Source organism: Malus sylvestris, chromosome 8 (genome assembly GCF_916048215.2).
Source record: "Malus sylvestris chromosome 8, drMalSylv7.2, whole genome shotgun sequence".
Classification (NCBI taxonomy): domain Eukaryota; kingdom Viridiplantae; phylum Streptophyta; class Magnoliopsida; order Rosales; family Rosaceae; genus Malus; species Malus sylvestris.
Window position 1 is genome coordinate 29,141,936 of NC_062267.1, and position 17,428 is coordinate 29,159,363.

At 38.9% G+C, this 17,428-nt stretch overlaps 2 protein-coding genes across 2 annotated transcripts in view; both read left to right on the forward strand.

The window, feature by feature from the left end:
- Nucleotides 1–17,428, forward strand: part of LOC126631712 (serine carboxypeptidase-like 45) — a 70,674-nt gene that overhangs the window by 21,747 nt on the left and 31,499 nt on the right. The window lies entirely within an intron of this gene.
- LOC126632484 (serine carboxypeptidase-like 45) lies at nt 2,227–5,866 on the forward strand. Its single transcript, XM_050302906.1, has 10 exons — nt 2,227–2,491; nt 2,687–2,788; nt 2,927–3,022; nt 3,129–3,221; nt 3,317–3,387; nt 4,444–4,725; nt 4,810–4,925; nt 5,108–5,206; nt 5,310–5,427; nt 5,520–5,866. The coding sequence occupies exons 1-10, from the start codon at nt 2,227–2,229 to the stop codon at nt 5,676–5,678; spliced, it is 1,401 nt and encodes a 466-aa protein (XP_050158863.1). The 3' UTR covers nt 5,679–5,866.

Genomic DNA, 17,428 nt, shown 5'->3' on the forward strand with positions numbered 1-17,428 from the left:
AAATGGGCCTATATTGACACGTGACGTTTAGTTATTGTCATTTAGGTGTCACTTAATCAGTTAACAGAAGTTCTAACGGAAAACTTAACGGATGTATGAAACTGTCCCAAAATAAGACTTGAGGCATGAATCTGGAATGAAAAAAACTTCATATACCAAATGTTGAAAACCACAAAACTTCATGGTAGTAAATTGATATTAACCCAATACTTTATGAGCATAGAAAGATCCCGATCAGACATTTGAAGGGCTCCGGACGACCTTCACATGTGTTTTTCTTTTCAGCATTTGGAGGGTTCCAGGACCAACCAAGTCTCTACATGGGTCTGCCAATGAACATGTCACACTTCTAACGTATATTTCTATGTCCTTGTCCACTTAACCTTGTCTTCGAGTACTTCGAAAAATTTATCCACAAAGACAAATGAATCTGCCGTCATTGCCACACGAGAAAACAGCAAAACATGAAATTGCGGACAACACAACACCAAGTCAATCTACTTTCTATCATATTTTTTTGGTCATTTTCTTTGACATTGTAAATTTCAAATAAAAAACAGAGTGGGAGAAACAAGGACCCAAATTCTTATTTATTTATTTATTCATGAAACGACACACAATATTTACTTTCATATTATGTCAAAAAATATGAATGTGATACTAAGCGTTAACTGTCGGTTTACCCCCTGAACTTTCACCTCACTTTCGATTTCCCCCTTGAACTTTTCTATTGGAAAATTAAGGACTCAACCTATTTTTTTTAGCCAATTTGCCCCCTACCGTTAGTTTTTCATATATTCCATCCATATTTCCGTTAAGTGAGACCATGTGCACAACATGTGAGGGTAGTTAAGTCATTTCACTCTTAAAAATTATTAAAAAACTGAAAATAAAAAAAAACAAAACTTTCCCTCTATTTTTTCCCGCTAATTCCTATCCTCGATTTTATTTTTCCCTCTCATTCCTATGCATGAGAAATGACATATGGTGTTATTGTCTACCATTTTTATTTTCTCTAACAAATTAATAATTTGACAAATGCTAATGATGTTATTGTCTCCAAAGCAGTGCATTAATATAAGAAACCCTAGTCTTTTTTATGGACATGTTTCTTATATTAATGTACTGTTTTGGAGACAATAACACCATGAGCATTTGTCAAATTATTAATTTGTTAGAGAAAATAAAAATGGTAGTACATGCTTCAAGAAAAAGATTAACTTATCTACTTATGAAGACAATAACACCATATGTCATTTCTCATGCATATGAATGAGAGGGAAAAATAAAATTGAGGATAGGAATTAGCGGGAAAAAATAGAGGGAAAATTTTTATTATTATTTATTTTCAGTTTTTAATCATTTTAAGAGTGAAATGACTTAATTATCCTCACATGTTGTGCACATGGTCTCACTTAACGGAAATATGGACGGAATATTTGAAAAACTAATGGTAGGGGGCAAATTGGCTAAAAAAATTAGTTTGAGTCCTTAATTTTCCAATAGAAAAGTTTAGGGGGGAAATCGAAAGTGAGGTGAAAGTTCAGGGGGTAAACCGACAATTTACCCGTGATACTAATATATTGAACTATACAAAAATCACACTCCTTCGTTAGTGCGAAAAGTTGAAACGCATTCATAAGTACAAACTTGTGAGTGGGGTACCGAACATATTAAACTCACCACTAGTATAGTATTCAGGTCTTGGGATCCCCTTTTTTTTTAAAAAAATGGAGATTGTTTGTATGGCCCACACCACATTGAACTTCAATGATTCAAACTGTCTATTTTTCAAGTTGCACCTCATAGATCATCGTTGCAAAATATTAGCCAAATTAGAAATATTGGGCATCTAATTGAGTTCAAAAAAATTGACGAACACTGTGTTTTAAAAAACATTGAAACTTCATCGTGACAAATTGACAATTAAATAGGCAAATGGTGTAGCAGTTTTGTTATATGCATCAAACTCAAGACATCCGATCTCTATATATATGCATAACACTCGCTCAGAATCTCAAAGTAGAGTACCTTTCTTGCAAGAGCAAGTTGTACTCATGAACATTTATGAACTGGTATCATAACAAGTTGTCCCGTAAATAGACAATATATACTTTTGAACTTAATAACCCACGTCAGAACAATACAATATGTTGAATACATGAGCTCCTGGACAATTTGTCTTACACAACTTAGCTAGCTGGTACCAGATAAAATCGAGAAAAGATGTTTATATACTTGTACCATCCCACACCACAATTCATATTGAACTCCCCCCCCCCCCCCCCCCCCCCCCAAGTGTTTTCCACGGCAAACTCCCTCCAAGAAGCTGATAAAATCACAAGGTTGCCAGGTCAACCACAAGTCAGCTTCCAGCAATATGCAGGATATGTAACTGTGGATGAAAAGCAAGAGAGATCTCTTTTTTACTACTTTGTTGAAGCACAAATTGATCCTGCTTCCAAGCCTCTTGTTCTTTGGCTCAATGGAGGTGAGCTTCCATCGAAATCCAGTAACGAGTAATTTAATCCCTACCGGAAATATTTTACGCATTAGTTTTTGTTAGTCATACTGTTTCAGCCAACTTAGTGACGCTTGCGTTTGCAACATTTTATACATTATTGAATGCATGTTACGTAGTACAATTATGAACCAAATAATTGAGCTTTGTGACTTTTAATTGAAGGTCCTGGTTGTTCATCTATTGGAGTTGGAGCTTTCAACGAGAACGGACCTTTTCAACCAAGCGGAGACATTTTACTCAAGAACGATTTTAGTTGGAATAGAGGTAAGTAAACCATTAAATTAGTCTTTAAGTGATCACAATTGTGTCACATTCGTTGTTAATTAGATTCTGCTCCCGATTATTCACGTAACATTGATACTAATTACGATGGATTTTCTCTCGTTTATATAATTTTTGCAGAAGCAAATATGCTATACTTGGAGTCACCAGCAGGAGTAGGCTTCTCCTACTCAGCAAACAAATCATTCTATGGCTTTGTGAACGACGATATCACAGGTTTTCGCTTCATATGACTTTCTCAAGCCTCATTCAACCAACAAAATATAACCCGAAAATAGTAAACACGTACATTCTGATCATGTTCCGATTCTCTTCTTTTTAGCACGAGATAATCTCGAGTTCCTTCAGCGCTGGTTCGACAAATTCCCCGAGTATAAAAATAGGGATTTCTTTATCACAGAAGAGAGCTATGCAGGTAACATCATTTTCTATCACTAACGACCAATTAGAAAAATCGGAAGGTACAAACTTACAACGTGCTTCTAAAAAATTCCATTCTGTCACTGCCAGGCCACTATGTTCCACAGCTTGCACGACTCATTATCCAATCAAAACTGAAGTTCAATCTGCAAGCAATAACAGTAAGCAAACGAGAATCGAACAAGTGAAGTAACTTTGGAGTTTGTTTGCACTCAAAATATACCCATTTTTACTTATTTGGGCAATTTGGGTAAAATATGGCATTTGGAGGATTAATATGCAAGAAAGCTAACTTGGAAAGAAATTTGGCTACAAGTGGATGGGTTTGGCACTATAATATTGGTTCTCCTATTTGATTGGGTGGTGGAGGTTTGTCTAGCCTTTGTTTAATCAAGATACATGCATGTATTGCAAGTAGATGGAAAGGCATAGCAAGCTTTCGGGCAAGGAACATGTGAAAGAAGCCAACTTGCTTCTTTTAAATGTTAGTTTATTACAAGTGGGAAAACATGTGCTAAAAACATGTGGTGGAGATGCAAATCCCTTTTTAATATTGTTTCTACATGCAAGTTGGCAAAAGGAAATGCAAGCTGCCCAAGCTTCTTTCGGGCAGGTACAAAACCTCAGCAGGAGGGTTTCCTCCAGACCTCTATAAAAAGGAGTAGATGCACAAGGATTAGGGACACTCAAAACAACCAATCAAAACTCTACTCAAATTAGCTCATCAGCTTCCTTGTAGACATTTATTTTTAGCCAAGCATCCTTTGCTTTTCTTGTTTATTAGCTCTGCTACTCACTTGTAGTATCGATCTGATTTGTAGCTTTTATGTACTCATTTCCAGTCATATAAATTACAAGCAATCTGCAATATTAGTCATTTTCCTCTGTCATTTATATTTCCAAGCAACCTTGTCATTTACATATCGTTCTATCTCTTCATATAAGTAAAGTCCTTATTTTTAAGGCAAACAAAGAACCTTAATTTGAGCAACTCCCACTCAAATGGCACAATCTCTTGATTTGAAGTCAAAAGGCGCAACCTCAATCATTCAAATCCCGTCTACAAGCGGCATCTAGTAGTGGCACGCCCGCACCCCATTAATCTCGTATGTGAGCAAATCCCCGGCTTGCCCGCAAGGAACCATGGCGGATTTAGGGAGCGAACAGAGTTGATGTTTTCGACTAAGATGTCACGCTTGAGCTTTTTTTGCTTGCAGATTGGCAATCCTCTTTTAGAATTCAATTCTGATATCAACGCACCAGCAGAGTACCGGTGGTCTCATGGATTAATATCGGATGCGACATTTGAAGATTTAACTTCAGTCTGCAACTATTCTGAAATTGTTAGACAGGGGGTAATTCGTGGTGGTCCACTTAGCCCTGCTTGTGATGCAGTAGCGAACCAATCTGAAAGAGAAGTCCCTAGACATTTGATCAACCGATATGATGTTACTCTCGATGTCTGTTTATCATCGGTCGAAGCTCAATCTTTCCAACTGGTAAGCCTTGTATTTTCTCCTTTCATTTCTTTCAAATTCTCTATGTTAATATACAAACTTCCAACTCACTGATCACATCTGCAGCAAAAAACAGTGAAGATAGATGTCTGTATCGAAGATGAAACATTTACATACTTAAACCGACCAGATGTACAGGAGGAGCTTCATGCCCGAGTCACTAATTGGACAACTTGCAGCAAGTAATCATCTCATCTCATTTGAATCACTGATGCACATAAACGTAGTAGGTTCCAAAGATGAATCAAAACATGAAAAGAATTGCAATTATACTCCAAACTATTCAAAGATCGAAGAAATGTTCCTTGTGCAGCAAGTCTTTTCTGTTTACTGTGCTTCTAAATTTGATTATCCTCTTTTACAGCGGAGGTGTCCTCGAGTATGATATGAAAAACCTGGAAATACCGATGCTTCCAGTTTTAGGTGACCTTGTCAAGTCTGGAATTCGGGTTTTAATTTACAGGTGATGAGTCTCACTGTTGTACAAAAAAGAACTCTTGCCATCTCTGATAATCTTAGTCTTTTAGAAATTGTACTTAAAAGTACATCTTACATATTTTCCACAGTGGAGATCAAGATTCTGTTATTCCACTAACGAGTACACGGACACTGGTGAACGGATTGGCAAAGGACTTGGGGCTACAAACGAATGTGCCTTACAGAGTCTGGTTTGAAGAAAAACAGGTCGGTTCGTGAACATAATAACAGTGGAAAATTCGGACTATCTACTTGTGGCCTTAGCAGTTTTTATCCTATATAAATTTTTAACTTTTCAGGTTGCCGGATGGACACAAGTATACAGTGACACTTTATCTTACGCTACCATAAGAGGAGCAGGCCATGAAGCTCCAATTTCGCAGCCAGCGAGATCATTACTTCTATTTACTTCATTTCTGACAGGAATGCCATTGCCAAAAGCCTTAAGTACTAACTGACACAAATTGCAGAAATCAAGAAGAAATAAGTCTATTCATTTCTTACACGGAATAATTGAGTGAACAAATTGTAAGAAAATCGGTATACTCATGAGAACAAGAATTTCAGTTTTAATTAGCGATTTTTCTCTGCATCAATAAAGACATTCGGAGGAATGACAGGCAACCTCTGAGTAAAACTTCTTCCATATGTTAAAAAGAGTTTAATTGACACTCCAACAGAACTGGAAATTGTACGTCTGAGTTGTTAACAACTTTAAGGATGAGTCCAGTACATGGTACCCAACTCGACAAATCCGCTACAATCGTGAACAAAATGAGCAGTGTTAATAGCCAACTTATACAAAGCGCGTTGTATTTCAAACCAATAACATACATCGATGTCCTCTCGCTAGTTCTTACTTCTTATGATGCATAATAACATAACATGTTTAAATTCTTAGATTGTTCGCTGCTAAAACAGAACCCTTTGCAGGAAAATTTGTACGTGTCACCTTGCATTGAGGTACACCATATACTCGGTGAGGCAAGATATTCGATCACCATTGGAGGATAAGACTCAGGCCTTTGACAATTTCCTAATGAAGGTTATGCAGATTATGGTTACTTTCCTCTTTCGAGGACCCTTTAGGTTTATTTTCCTGTGTTTCTAGCAAGACTGTAATTTGTAGTGAAATAAGAGAGGGAGGACTGCAAGATAAATTTATCAAGAACAAAAGCAGAACCAAAGTAACCGACTTCCAACAATGAATTAATTAAATTAAAATTACAAAGCAATTGCTAATCTCGAAACAAAACAATAGCAAGGCGAATATTATTCATAGCCAAACGGTAAATCAAGAGTTAAACCAATCAAACCAAAAATTAGTAGAAGACTAGTAGTTTGATAACCGAGGATTCGAGATGGTTGTAGACATTGAAATTTCGGTGAAATAAATATTGACAATTGTATTAAAAATTACAACCTCCATTCACTTCACATACATCATACACTCATTTCACATACATCATACACTCACTTCACCAACAACAATCCACCCAATTCACCTACAACAAATCCACCCAATTCACCTACAACATCCACCAAAACAAAAGGATGGTGGTAATTCATTCTCAAAGCCTATAAATAGGCTTCTCCATCAAAGGATCAAAGGAGAAAATTTACATACATTTTCTCTACTCTCAAGCAAATCCCGAAGAATCAAGAAAGCCCTCTTTGTTCTTCGTCAAATCCTCCTTCAAGATCAAGCCCCGACGGCCCTTGAAGAACTTCCACAAATTCAAGATCAAGCCCCGACAACCCTTGCAGAAGGTGTTCATCATTTATCATCCGTTCATCTAAGATCAAGCCCCGATGGCCCTTGGATCAACAACACAATTCGCAAATCTACGTCTTGCGGAGATCGAATCAGAGGATCAAATTAGAGATTGTAACCCCAAAATCATTAATACAAATATTATTTTGTACACGTGTTCTTGTCTCATTCATCGCAGGAATTTCCGTGTTTACAATGGTGTCCTTAGTTAAATCTTCTTCTGTAATTCTGAGTTCAAAATCCACGCACTTGGCAGCATTGGACATTTCAAAGGCAATGGAGGCTTCAATTCCATGGCTGAAGTACTAGTAATATTCATCGGATTCTTCGATTCCATGACTGAAGTAGTAGTACTAGTAGTAGTAGAATTCACCAGATTCTTATTAAAACCACCCAATTGGGCCAATTCATGAGTAACTTTTTGGCCTAATGCGTCGTGAATAAATGGATTTACAGGATCCTGAGAGGGGGGCATCTGCACATCAAAATACGCAGGGTTCAAGCGTCCCAATGTTTTGCTTGAGCTTGAGTGAGTTTGGGATAAATTTTGATTTTGTTTCACAGCATAATATCTTTCCATGGAATCAATCCCCCGTGTCGATGCTTGTATCTTGGCTTCGAGTGAAGCAATGAGTTTAATCAATTCATCTTCTGAAAATATGTCAATTCGAGCATCTCCTGTTGGGTACTTATTCTCGGAAATGTGCTTATTGCCTGATTTTTGAAGCTTGGGATCGACATGATCATCATCATCACCATCACCATCATCACCACCATTACCACCATCACTGTGATCACCGTCATCACCGTCAGTGTCTTTCTTCATCTTGGCCTCATAAAAATCAGACAAATTGAAGCTTCTCTTTAGGAAACTGGGGGTAGCAGCATCCTTGGAAGCCTTGTAATGCGATTGAATTCAACTGGATCTTGCGGCCATGTCTTCGGTTGAATTCGACCCGTTTACCAGTACTAGTAGTTGTTGGTGACACTGGACCATTATCAGTATTCTCTTGCATTATTTGAATTTGAACCGTCCATGAGAAATCGTACGGCGTATGTACCCGTAGTCTTACCGGTATTTCAAAGAACACATTAACGGATACATAATTTTTCTTCTAGATGACTATTCATTCATCACACAAAACACATATTTTAGAAAACCTTATTGGAGTAATTTTTATTACTTCGATTACTACGCATTGCCATTCACTAAGTAAAGAAAATCTGGGTTGGAAGCATTCCAATTTGGATTGGCCCAAGCCTTCCACATTTGGTAGTTCTTAGCCTTTGTGCAAATGATCTCCACAGTACCATTTCTGATGAACTCTGTAGTCTCACAATTCTCCAAATTTTGGACCTTGAAGATGATACCAAGATGTTTCCAAAATTTGACATCCATGGCCACTACCTTTTCAAGCGAAGGAGATACCAGTACCGAATTTACATAGAGAATGCATTTTTGGGGACCAAAGCTAGATAAGCGAAATATAACAGTGCTTGGTTTGATAACGAGCTTGGACCTTTCAAGCAACATGATATTTGGAGAAATCCCTAAAGTGCTGACCAGCCTCATTTACTTGCAATCGTTGAACTTATCCACTAATCTTCACACAGGAAGAATCCCTTCCAAGATCAATGATATGGGATCTTTAGAATCACTTGATTACTATGCAAACCAACTTTCTGGTGAAATATCTCCAAGCATCTCGAATTTGACGTTTCTCCATTATCTGAATTTGTCCTATAACAATTTGATAGTGCAGATGCCAAAAAGCACTCAACTTCAAAGCTTTGATGAGAAACACGAAGTAGGTCATTTACTTGTATATGGTGGATTCTATCTAAGCTTGGGGCTTGGACTTGCATTCGGATTTTTGATTGTTCTTGGTTTCATTGCCTCTAATGTGCCATATAGCAGTGCATTTTCTCGGTTCCAATCTTGACGAAAACACGTGTTGCTAAGGCCATTCATTCATTCATTGTTTCTGTTGTTAGAAAGGCCTCGTAGCCACCGTGACGTTTAACGCAAAGCTAATATCTTTAGGTGGTTTTTGTTAAGGCGGTGTATTTGACGAGTAAAGTAAATGACATTGAATCCAACAAGAGGAAAAAGAGAAGCAAATAATCAAAGGCGTAGCCAAGGCGAAAATTTTATGTGTGCAGTGCTCCCAAGTTTTATTAAGACAGAAATTGTGTGCGCATCGCACAAAATTTTTTAAGAGGAAATTTGTTAAACACTTAGGGAGTTTGTCATTATATGTGTTCATGTTGACAAATGCCAAGTAATATGCTAAGTAATGGCAAGACCCCATGCCAAATGATGTCAGCACGACCCGTCAAATGTTGTTGATATATTTTTATAAAACATTTCGTCAAATACTTTATGAGCACAGAAAGATCCTGATCGGACATTTGGAGGGTCCTGGAAGGCCTTCACATGAGTTTTTTTTTTCTTTTTTTTTTCTTCAGCATTTGGGTTCTAGGACCAACCGAGACTCTACATGGGTTAGCCAATGAGCATGTCATACTTCTAACGTTTATTTCTATGTCTTTGTCCACTTAACTTTGTTTTCGAGTACTCCGAAACATATATCCACAAAGACAAATGAATTTGCCGTCATTGCCACACGAGAAAACAACAAAACATGGAATTGTGTGATGAAAAGCAAAGTTGAGGAAAAGAATCATCTTTGTATATGGTTTGAATTGATTACAAGATATGTTGCTATCTTTGAAGAAGAAAGAAATGGCTGACCTAAAGCTCAAAACATAAAGAGTAAAACAATAGTATTTATTTACATGACCACTGTTGATGCACAAAATTAGTGAAGACTTTGGAACAACGTAAAGTGTCAAGTTTGTGAGCTTCGCTCGGTTGCTCCTGTTACATCCTGACCTGGGCTCCACCACATCTCGGGCTTGACTCCACCGTAGCACGATATTATCCACTTTGGGCCTCGACCACGCCCTTACGGTTTTGTTTTTGGGAATTCACATGAGAACTTCCCAGTGGGTCACCCATCGTGGGATTGCTTTAGTGCGAACTCACTTAACTTCAGAGTTCCGATGGAACCCGAAACCAGTGAGCTCCCAAAAAGCCTCGTGCTATATGAAGGGGATTATTTACATATAAGGCATAGAGGATCCTCACCCTTGGGTGATGTGGGATCTCACAATCCACCTCCCTTAGGGGTCCGACATCCTTGTCGGCACACTTCCGGCCAGAGAGTGGCTCTGATACGAAATTGTTACATCCCGACCTGGGCTCTACTCCGTCGTAGCACGATATTGTCTGCTTTAGGCCCCGACCACACCCTCACAGTTTTGTTTATGGGAACTCACACGAGCACTTACCAGTGGGTCACACATCATGAGATTGCTCTCGTGTGAACTTGCTTAACTTCGGAGTTCTGATGGAATCCAAAACCAATGAGCTCGTTACCCTGCCACGCCCTCACGGTTTTGTTTCTGGGAATTTACACGAGAACTTCCCAGTGGGTCACCCATTCTGGGATTGCTCTCCCCCGAACTCGCTTAACTTCGGAGTTCCGATGAAATCTGAAGCCAGTGAGCTCCCAAAAGGCCTCGTGCTATATGAAGGGGATTATTTACATATAAGGCATATATGATCCTTACCCCTGGGCGATGTGGGATCTCATAGCTCCAGTCACCCAGTGAGGATAATATGTAAGGAGATAGAGATAGGGAAGCAAATAGAAGATGTACATGGTTCACCCTAAGTCTGGCTACGTCCATGGAGTAAAGGAGTTCGCATTAATAGTGAAGGGTTTACACATACATAAGTTTAAGCATAGTTATCATCAATGAGTTCTAATGACTAGTTTAAGTATAATAATGACATTAGGGATTAATTGTAGGAGAATGGTCTTCTTTTATAGTTGAGGAGAGTCTCATGCTTTTGTCCGTGGTCGATGTGGGACTCTGTGAGCTTTATTCTGATGTTGACATATGTCGTGTTGTAATTTGCAAGGATGCCTCAGTATGAACCCTTCAGTGGGTCCTTGAAGGTATGACGTTAACCGGTGCTTGGTAGTTTCAGAATTGGTCAAGTATGGTACAAACAGTGCTCCCCTAAGTTCCCGAGTGAGGAAAGCTTCTCGGTTGGGGACTTAAAAAATCCAAGTCCCTGAGTAATCACGAAACTTCTGAGTACCGAAATGTAGTAGGATATAGTAGGAGTCCCCCAAGTTTCTAGTCGAGGAGAGTTACCGAAGAAGGTGCTTTACTTGTTGCCAATTTTTCAAAATAGTGACACCTTGTTTTTATATCACACACCTTCATATATGCCTTATCCCAAAAATATTTCAAGCTAGTTTGAGCTTCACAAGGGCCCAAAATTTTTGTGCAGCCCAAAACTGCTCATTTATTTTGCAAGCCTAAGAAAGGGGGAGGCATACTGCCTTTTTTACTTTATTATTTCTGTTTTTGATTAGTAGCTCCCTGTCATTCGTCTCCCCTCCTTCGCACTTCTCTATTTTCTGGCAGCTCCATATTCTCTTCTTCCCCAGTGCTCATTCACTTTTTTGAAAATCCCAAGACCTAACTTCCTCGTGCCCTCATCCTCATCTCCCCGCATTTTCAGAAAACAAACTCAGGCTTGAGGCTAATGCTGCAGCCCTGCTGTCGGGTTTTGAGAAGATCTGCGTGTAGCAGTGAGTTCTACAGTAGGTTGTGAAGCCTGGGACTCTGTGGCTGCTGAAAATTGCAGCTTTCATGGGTTGGATTTTGTGGGTTGTAGAAGTTGTGGGTTACAAAAGCTTGAGGAGTGGGTGAAGGTTGAGAGAAGTGGGTTGCTGTAGGAAGCTATCTTCATTTTAGCTAACCCCAACCTGTCTTCTTCCCAGTGCTTGAACTCGTCATTTTCTCTAGCCTTGACAGTGGTGGTCCCCAATTTGAATTTTTTCTTTTTTCTTTTTGGCTTTGATTTGAGTTTCAAGGTATGTCTGGGTTCTGGTCCTAATTAGTGAGCAAGGCTTAAGGCTTCTTGCTTGTGGCCTGTGAACGCGCAATCCGAGACCATGCCGTGTTAGCACCGCCCTAATTTTGAAGCAGCAAGTCAAATCCTCACGGGTTTTGTAATACCTTGAAAAATTAAAAAATATAAATTAGTTATTTATGTTTATGATTATGTGGAGGGAATCGAAAATAAATAGAATTAGGGTTATGAAATTCGAGGGAAAAATTGTGAAATCTATTTTCGAATCATAATTTATGTCGTATAACTTTACGATAAGTTGAAAAGACGAAAATGCCCTTAGTTGACCAAACGAAATTATACAGAGATGTATTTTAATCCTTATATGTTTCATTGTATTTCTTGACATAATTGGATAGAGGACTATCCCACGAGTGTATAGGCGAAAACCGTTTGCCAAACGAAGTTTTAACAAAAGAGCTATAAGTGATTAAAAGCAATGGCAAAATGGTCATTTGACCACAAATCTGGAATGCTCCAAATTTGTTGGAGAAATAATCATGGTTGCCACATGTGCGGTTGAGATGGGAAGAAGAAAAGAGAAAGGAGGGGGATAAGGGCCAATGAGGGAAGAGGAAGGAGGGAGAAAACCAATGGGAAGAGAGGAAAAGGAGAGAAGGGAGAGAATGAGAGAGCACAAGATCCTCTCGACCCGAGTGACCCGACCTAGTTCCCGGTCGGAATTTCGATGGTTCCACATTGATTTTTCCCACCAATTTCATCGGATCTTCACCTATAAATGTATCCTCGACCTTTCTTCGTCCAATTATACAAAAAACCCCCAAGTGAAATTGGCTCCAATTAGTGGAAAACAAACCCAAGAGTCCGATTGTGCACAACGGCAATCCGCCCATTTCAGAAAGATTTTCTATCAAGCATCACCTCCCTCAGATGTCTTTGGAGTCCAGGAACAAAGCCTAATCAACATTGGAGGTGGTGGAGTTGGATTTGATGTCGAATTGAACTACACCCATTTTAGGGTTTTCCAGCAGATCAAAGGAATTTTAGAGGGTTTTCCTGCCGAATTGGCCTTCGGCCCAGGTATGAAAATTACTCCCTTTCCTAAGATCTACCTGCCTATAAAATTTGGTAATTTTTGGAGTTTGATGGAAAAAATTAGATTTCCGTTCGCCGGAAACCGCCACTTGCGGCAGCGTGTGGCCAGAAGGCCGATGCTATCTTTTAAGCTAATTTTGATATTCTGAATCCATATTTGATATGCATTTGGTGTGATACATTTGTTTGAACCTAGTTTTGTGATTGTTAGTTGCTTGAATGATTTAGAAAATGAATTAGAAATGGATTGCGAACTACGATTGGCTTAATCCCTCCAAAGGGTACGTAGGTATATTAATACTTTTACATCAAGTTTTGGTTATAATTATCATAAAATGAAAATAGTGGTTATAATTCTATATGAGATCTAAAATTTGGTTATTTTTCCAAATTTCCCAAAAAAAAAAAAGGAAATCCCTTCCCTGCCTAGTATAGCAGTATTGTGATATGCATCAAACTCAAGACATCCGATCCCCATATATATGCATAACACTTGCTTAGAATCTCAAAGTAGAGTACATTTCTTGCAAGAGCAAGTTGTACTCATGAACATTTATGAATTGGTATTGTCAACCCACGTCAGAACAATACAATATGTTGAATACGTGAGCTCTTGGACAATTTAGAAGAAAATGCTTTGAATTGATCATATATTCTTCTCAATAAGAGGAACTTATAGGTGTACAACCCTAACATAAAAGGAAAGAAAACTAATTACAAGTGATTACATGAGGATACACGGGATTACATATCAATTAGGGATTCTACCTAAACTACAAAAGTCAACACTCCCCCTCAAGTTGATGCATATATGTCACTCATGCCCAACTTGTGTAAGAAACTTGAAAACTTGTGACTCGAAACAACTTTTGTGATGATATCTGCCAACTGATCTTCTGTTCTTATCGCCGGTACTTCAATTATTTTCCCTTCCAATTTTTCTTGGATGAAGAACCGATCAACTTCAACATGCTTTGTTCTATCATGTTGTACCGGATTATGTGCAATGTCACGAGTAGCTTTATTATCACAAAATAATTTCATGGGCTGATCATGTTGTATACCCAAATTGCTTAACAGAACCTTAAGCCACAAAATTTCACAAATCCCCAAAGCTATACCTTTGTATTCTGCTTCTGCACTGGAACGGGCAACCACATTCTGTTTCTTACTTCTCCATGTAACCAAGTTACCCCCAACAAACGTAAAGTAACCTGATGTTGAGCGTCTATCATCAATGGAACCTGCCCAGTCTACATCAGTATAACCTTCAACACTAAAGTGATTATTATTCCTCTTAAACAAAATTCCTTTGTCCGGAATTCCCTTCAAATATCGCAATATTCTCATCACGGCATTCATATGTTGTTCTCCAGGATCATGCATGTATTGACTCACTACACTCAAGGCATAAGCAAGGTCCGGTCTTGTGTGTGCCAAATACATCAAACGGCCTACTAACCTTTGGTATCTTCCTTTGTCAACTGGTACTTGATTAGGATCAATACTAAGCTTCAATCCTTCTTCTAATGGTGTAGCTATTGGCTGACAAGCTGACATGCCAGTTTCGTGCAGCAAATCAATAATATACTTCATCTGAGACAAGAAAATTCCAGAACTGCTTCTTGACACCTTAATCCCTAAAAAATATTTCAGGGATCCAAGGTCATTCATTTCAAATTCTGTAGATAGGTATCTTTGCAAGGCCGCACGTTTTTACGGATCATTACCTGTTACCACCATATCGTCTACATACACAATAAGTGTAGTAAGCTTCTCATTTTGTCTTTTCAGGAACAAAGTATGATCAGAGTTACTTTGTCTGTAACCAAATGCTCTCATAGATTTTGTGAATCTTCAAAACCATGCTCGAGGGGACTGCTTGAAGCCATACAAGGGTTTCTTCAACCTGTACACTTTTCTTTTGTATTTATCTGGAACATTACATCCTGGTGGAAGATCCATATAAATCTCTTCTGTTAAGTCCCCATGCAAGAAGGCATTCTTCACATCGAATTGCTGTAATGGCCAATTAAGATTTGCAGCCAAGGACAACAAAACACGGACTGTATTGATCTTGGCTATAGAGACAAATGTATCTGTATAGTCAATTCCATATTTTTGAGTGTATCCTTTTGCTATTAGTCTTGCCTTGAAGCGATCCACTATCCTATTAGCTTTGTACTTCACCATATAGACCCATTTGCATCCCACAGGTTTCTTGCCGGCTGGCAAGTCTGTGATCTCCCAGGTAGCATTCTTCTTCAAAGACTTCAATTCTTCATTCATTGCTGCTTGCCAACGTGGATCAGCTAAAGCCTCATGCACACTGTTAGGAATAGATACAGTAGATAATTGATGCATAAATGACTTATTTGATTCTGACAGGTGATTGGTAAACACATAATTACTTAACGGGTATAACACATTAGACTCAGGGTTGGGCTTACTCATCGGATACTGAGTTTTGCAATTAGGGTCGGCTTCATAAGTAAGTTTAGGAATACCTCGGTTGACGCGATTAGGGAGACGATGTGGTGGTGGTGGTGCATCGAGGATCGAAAACGATTGATTATGGTTATTGAGACTCAAGATCGATTGTGAGATAGTTGGCGACATAGGACTGTCCGGTGGTGAGGAAACTGGCAGTGAGCCATCAGGCAATGAGTTATCTGGCGATGTCGACTCGTCCCTTTCAAAGTTTTCAACATTGTTTCCATGTGAATGATCACCATTTGTCTCCACGACATCACCATTTAGTTCCAATTCATTCACATCATTGTTTTCATGTGAGTGATCACCACTTGTCTCCAAGACATCACCACTTAAATCCAAATCATTCACACTATCTATATTTGGAATAGTATAATCAAGAGTTTGAACTTCTGTCTGATTCTCCCCCTGAAGTGAAGACTCGAGATGGGCAAAGTACATATCATTCTCATGAAACGCAATATCCACTGTGACAAACAATTTGTTCGTCGAAGGGTGATAACAATGATACCCCTTTTGATTTGAGGCATACCTCATAAACACACACCGTAAGGCCCGAGGCTAAAGCTTAATTCTCTGCTGTTTATGAAGATGAACGAAGGCTACACATCCAAACACGTGAGGTGGAAGATTAAGAACTGTATGAGCATCAACATATGAAAAAAGAGTCTGGAGCGGTGTCTAAAAGTCGACTGATCGGGATGGAACACGATTCATGAGATACGCAGCTAAGGTGAGAGCTTCTCCCAAAAAAGATAACGGGAGACGCGCCTCAATCAGAGAAGCACGAACAACCTCTAGAAGCTGACGATTCTTGCGTTCTGCAACACCATTTTGTTGTGGAGTAGATGAACATGTAGTCTGATGAACAATACCATGATGATCAAGAAAGGCACGAGGTTCAGAGTTTACATATTCGCCGCCATTGTCACTCCTGAGAACCTGTAGTTGTGACTTATATTGTACTTGTACCATTTTATAAAACCGTTGAAACAAAAAAGTAACTTCACTTTTGGACTTCATCAAACAAACCCAAGTCATACGTGTGCAGTCATCAATAAAAATAACAAACCAATGAGCACCACCAAGTGTAGCAGTTTTAGATGGTCCCCAAACATCAGAATGAATGATCATAAACGGGATTGAACTTTTATTCAAACTAGGCGGAAACGAAGTACGATGACTTTTAGCCATTTCACAAACACCACATTTAAAGTTAGAAATATCATGCTTACCAAACATGCTAGGAAACAACCTCCGCAGATAGCCGAACGAAGCATGTCCAAGCCGAAAATGCCACAACCAAATCTCCGAAGCTTTATTCCTATCCCCCAGATTTCATTCCACTGCAAGAGCTTGAGTCAACATTCGGGAACTGTTTGATGTCAGCTCCAAATAGTAGAGCTTCCCTTTCCTAATACCATAATCAATTGTCTTGCGAGTCTGAATATCCTTAAAAACACAAAAAGAAGACCAAGAAATCACAAGACAATGCAGGAAGACAGTTATTTGAGCAACAAATATTAAATTATAGTCAAGAGAAGGAACAACAAGTACGGTATCAAGACTAAGGGTATCTGAAAGGGAGACGGTTCCTTCCCCAATAATAGGGGCAGAATTACCGTTGGCAACACTGACGACAGTTTTGGTGGATGGTTTTAGGGTTTCTACCTGTCTAGAATCACAAGTCATATGTTCAGTAGAACCCTTACCCGAAAATAACCTAGTGACATTGGGCCGGCTCATTCCTTTGTGATTTAATGCTAGGCCCAAAGATTTTCTTTAATTTTCTTAAGCCCAAGGTTGACCCAACCCGTGAACCCATCATATTCCTTACTCTTTTCTGCACCCATTTCTGTAAACCTTCTCTCTAAGCTCCGAGAGCTCTA

Bases quoted from the DNA above. Each gene is read 5' to 3' on its own strand.
- LOC126632484 (XM_050302906.1), top strand. From the start codon at position 2,227: ATGTTTATATACTTGTACCATCCCACACCACAATTCATATTGAACTCC. The intron at 2,789-2,926 runs GTAAGTAAACCA...TAATTTTTGCAG, and splicing joins CGATTTTAGTTGGAATAGAG to AAGCAAATATGCTATACTTG. The intron at 4,926-5,107 runs GTAATCATCTCA...CCTCTTTTACAG, and splicing joins AATTGGACAACTTGCAGCAA to CGGAGGTGTCCTCGAGTATG.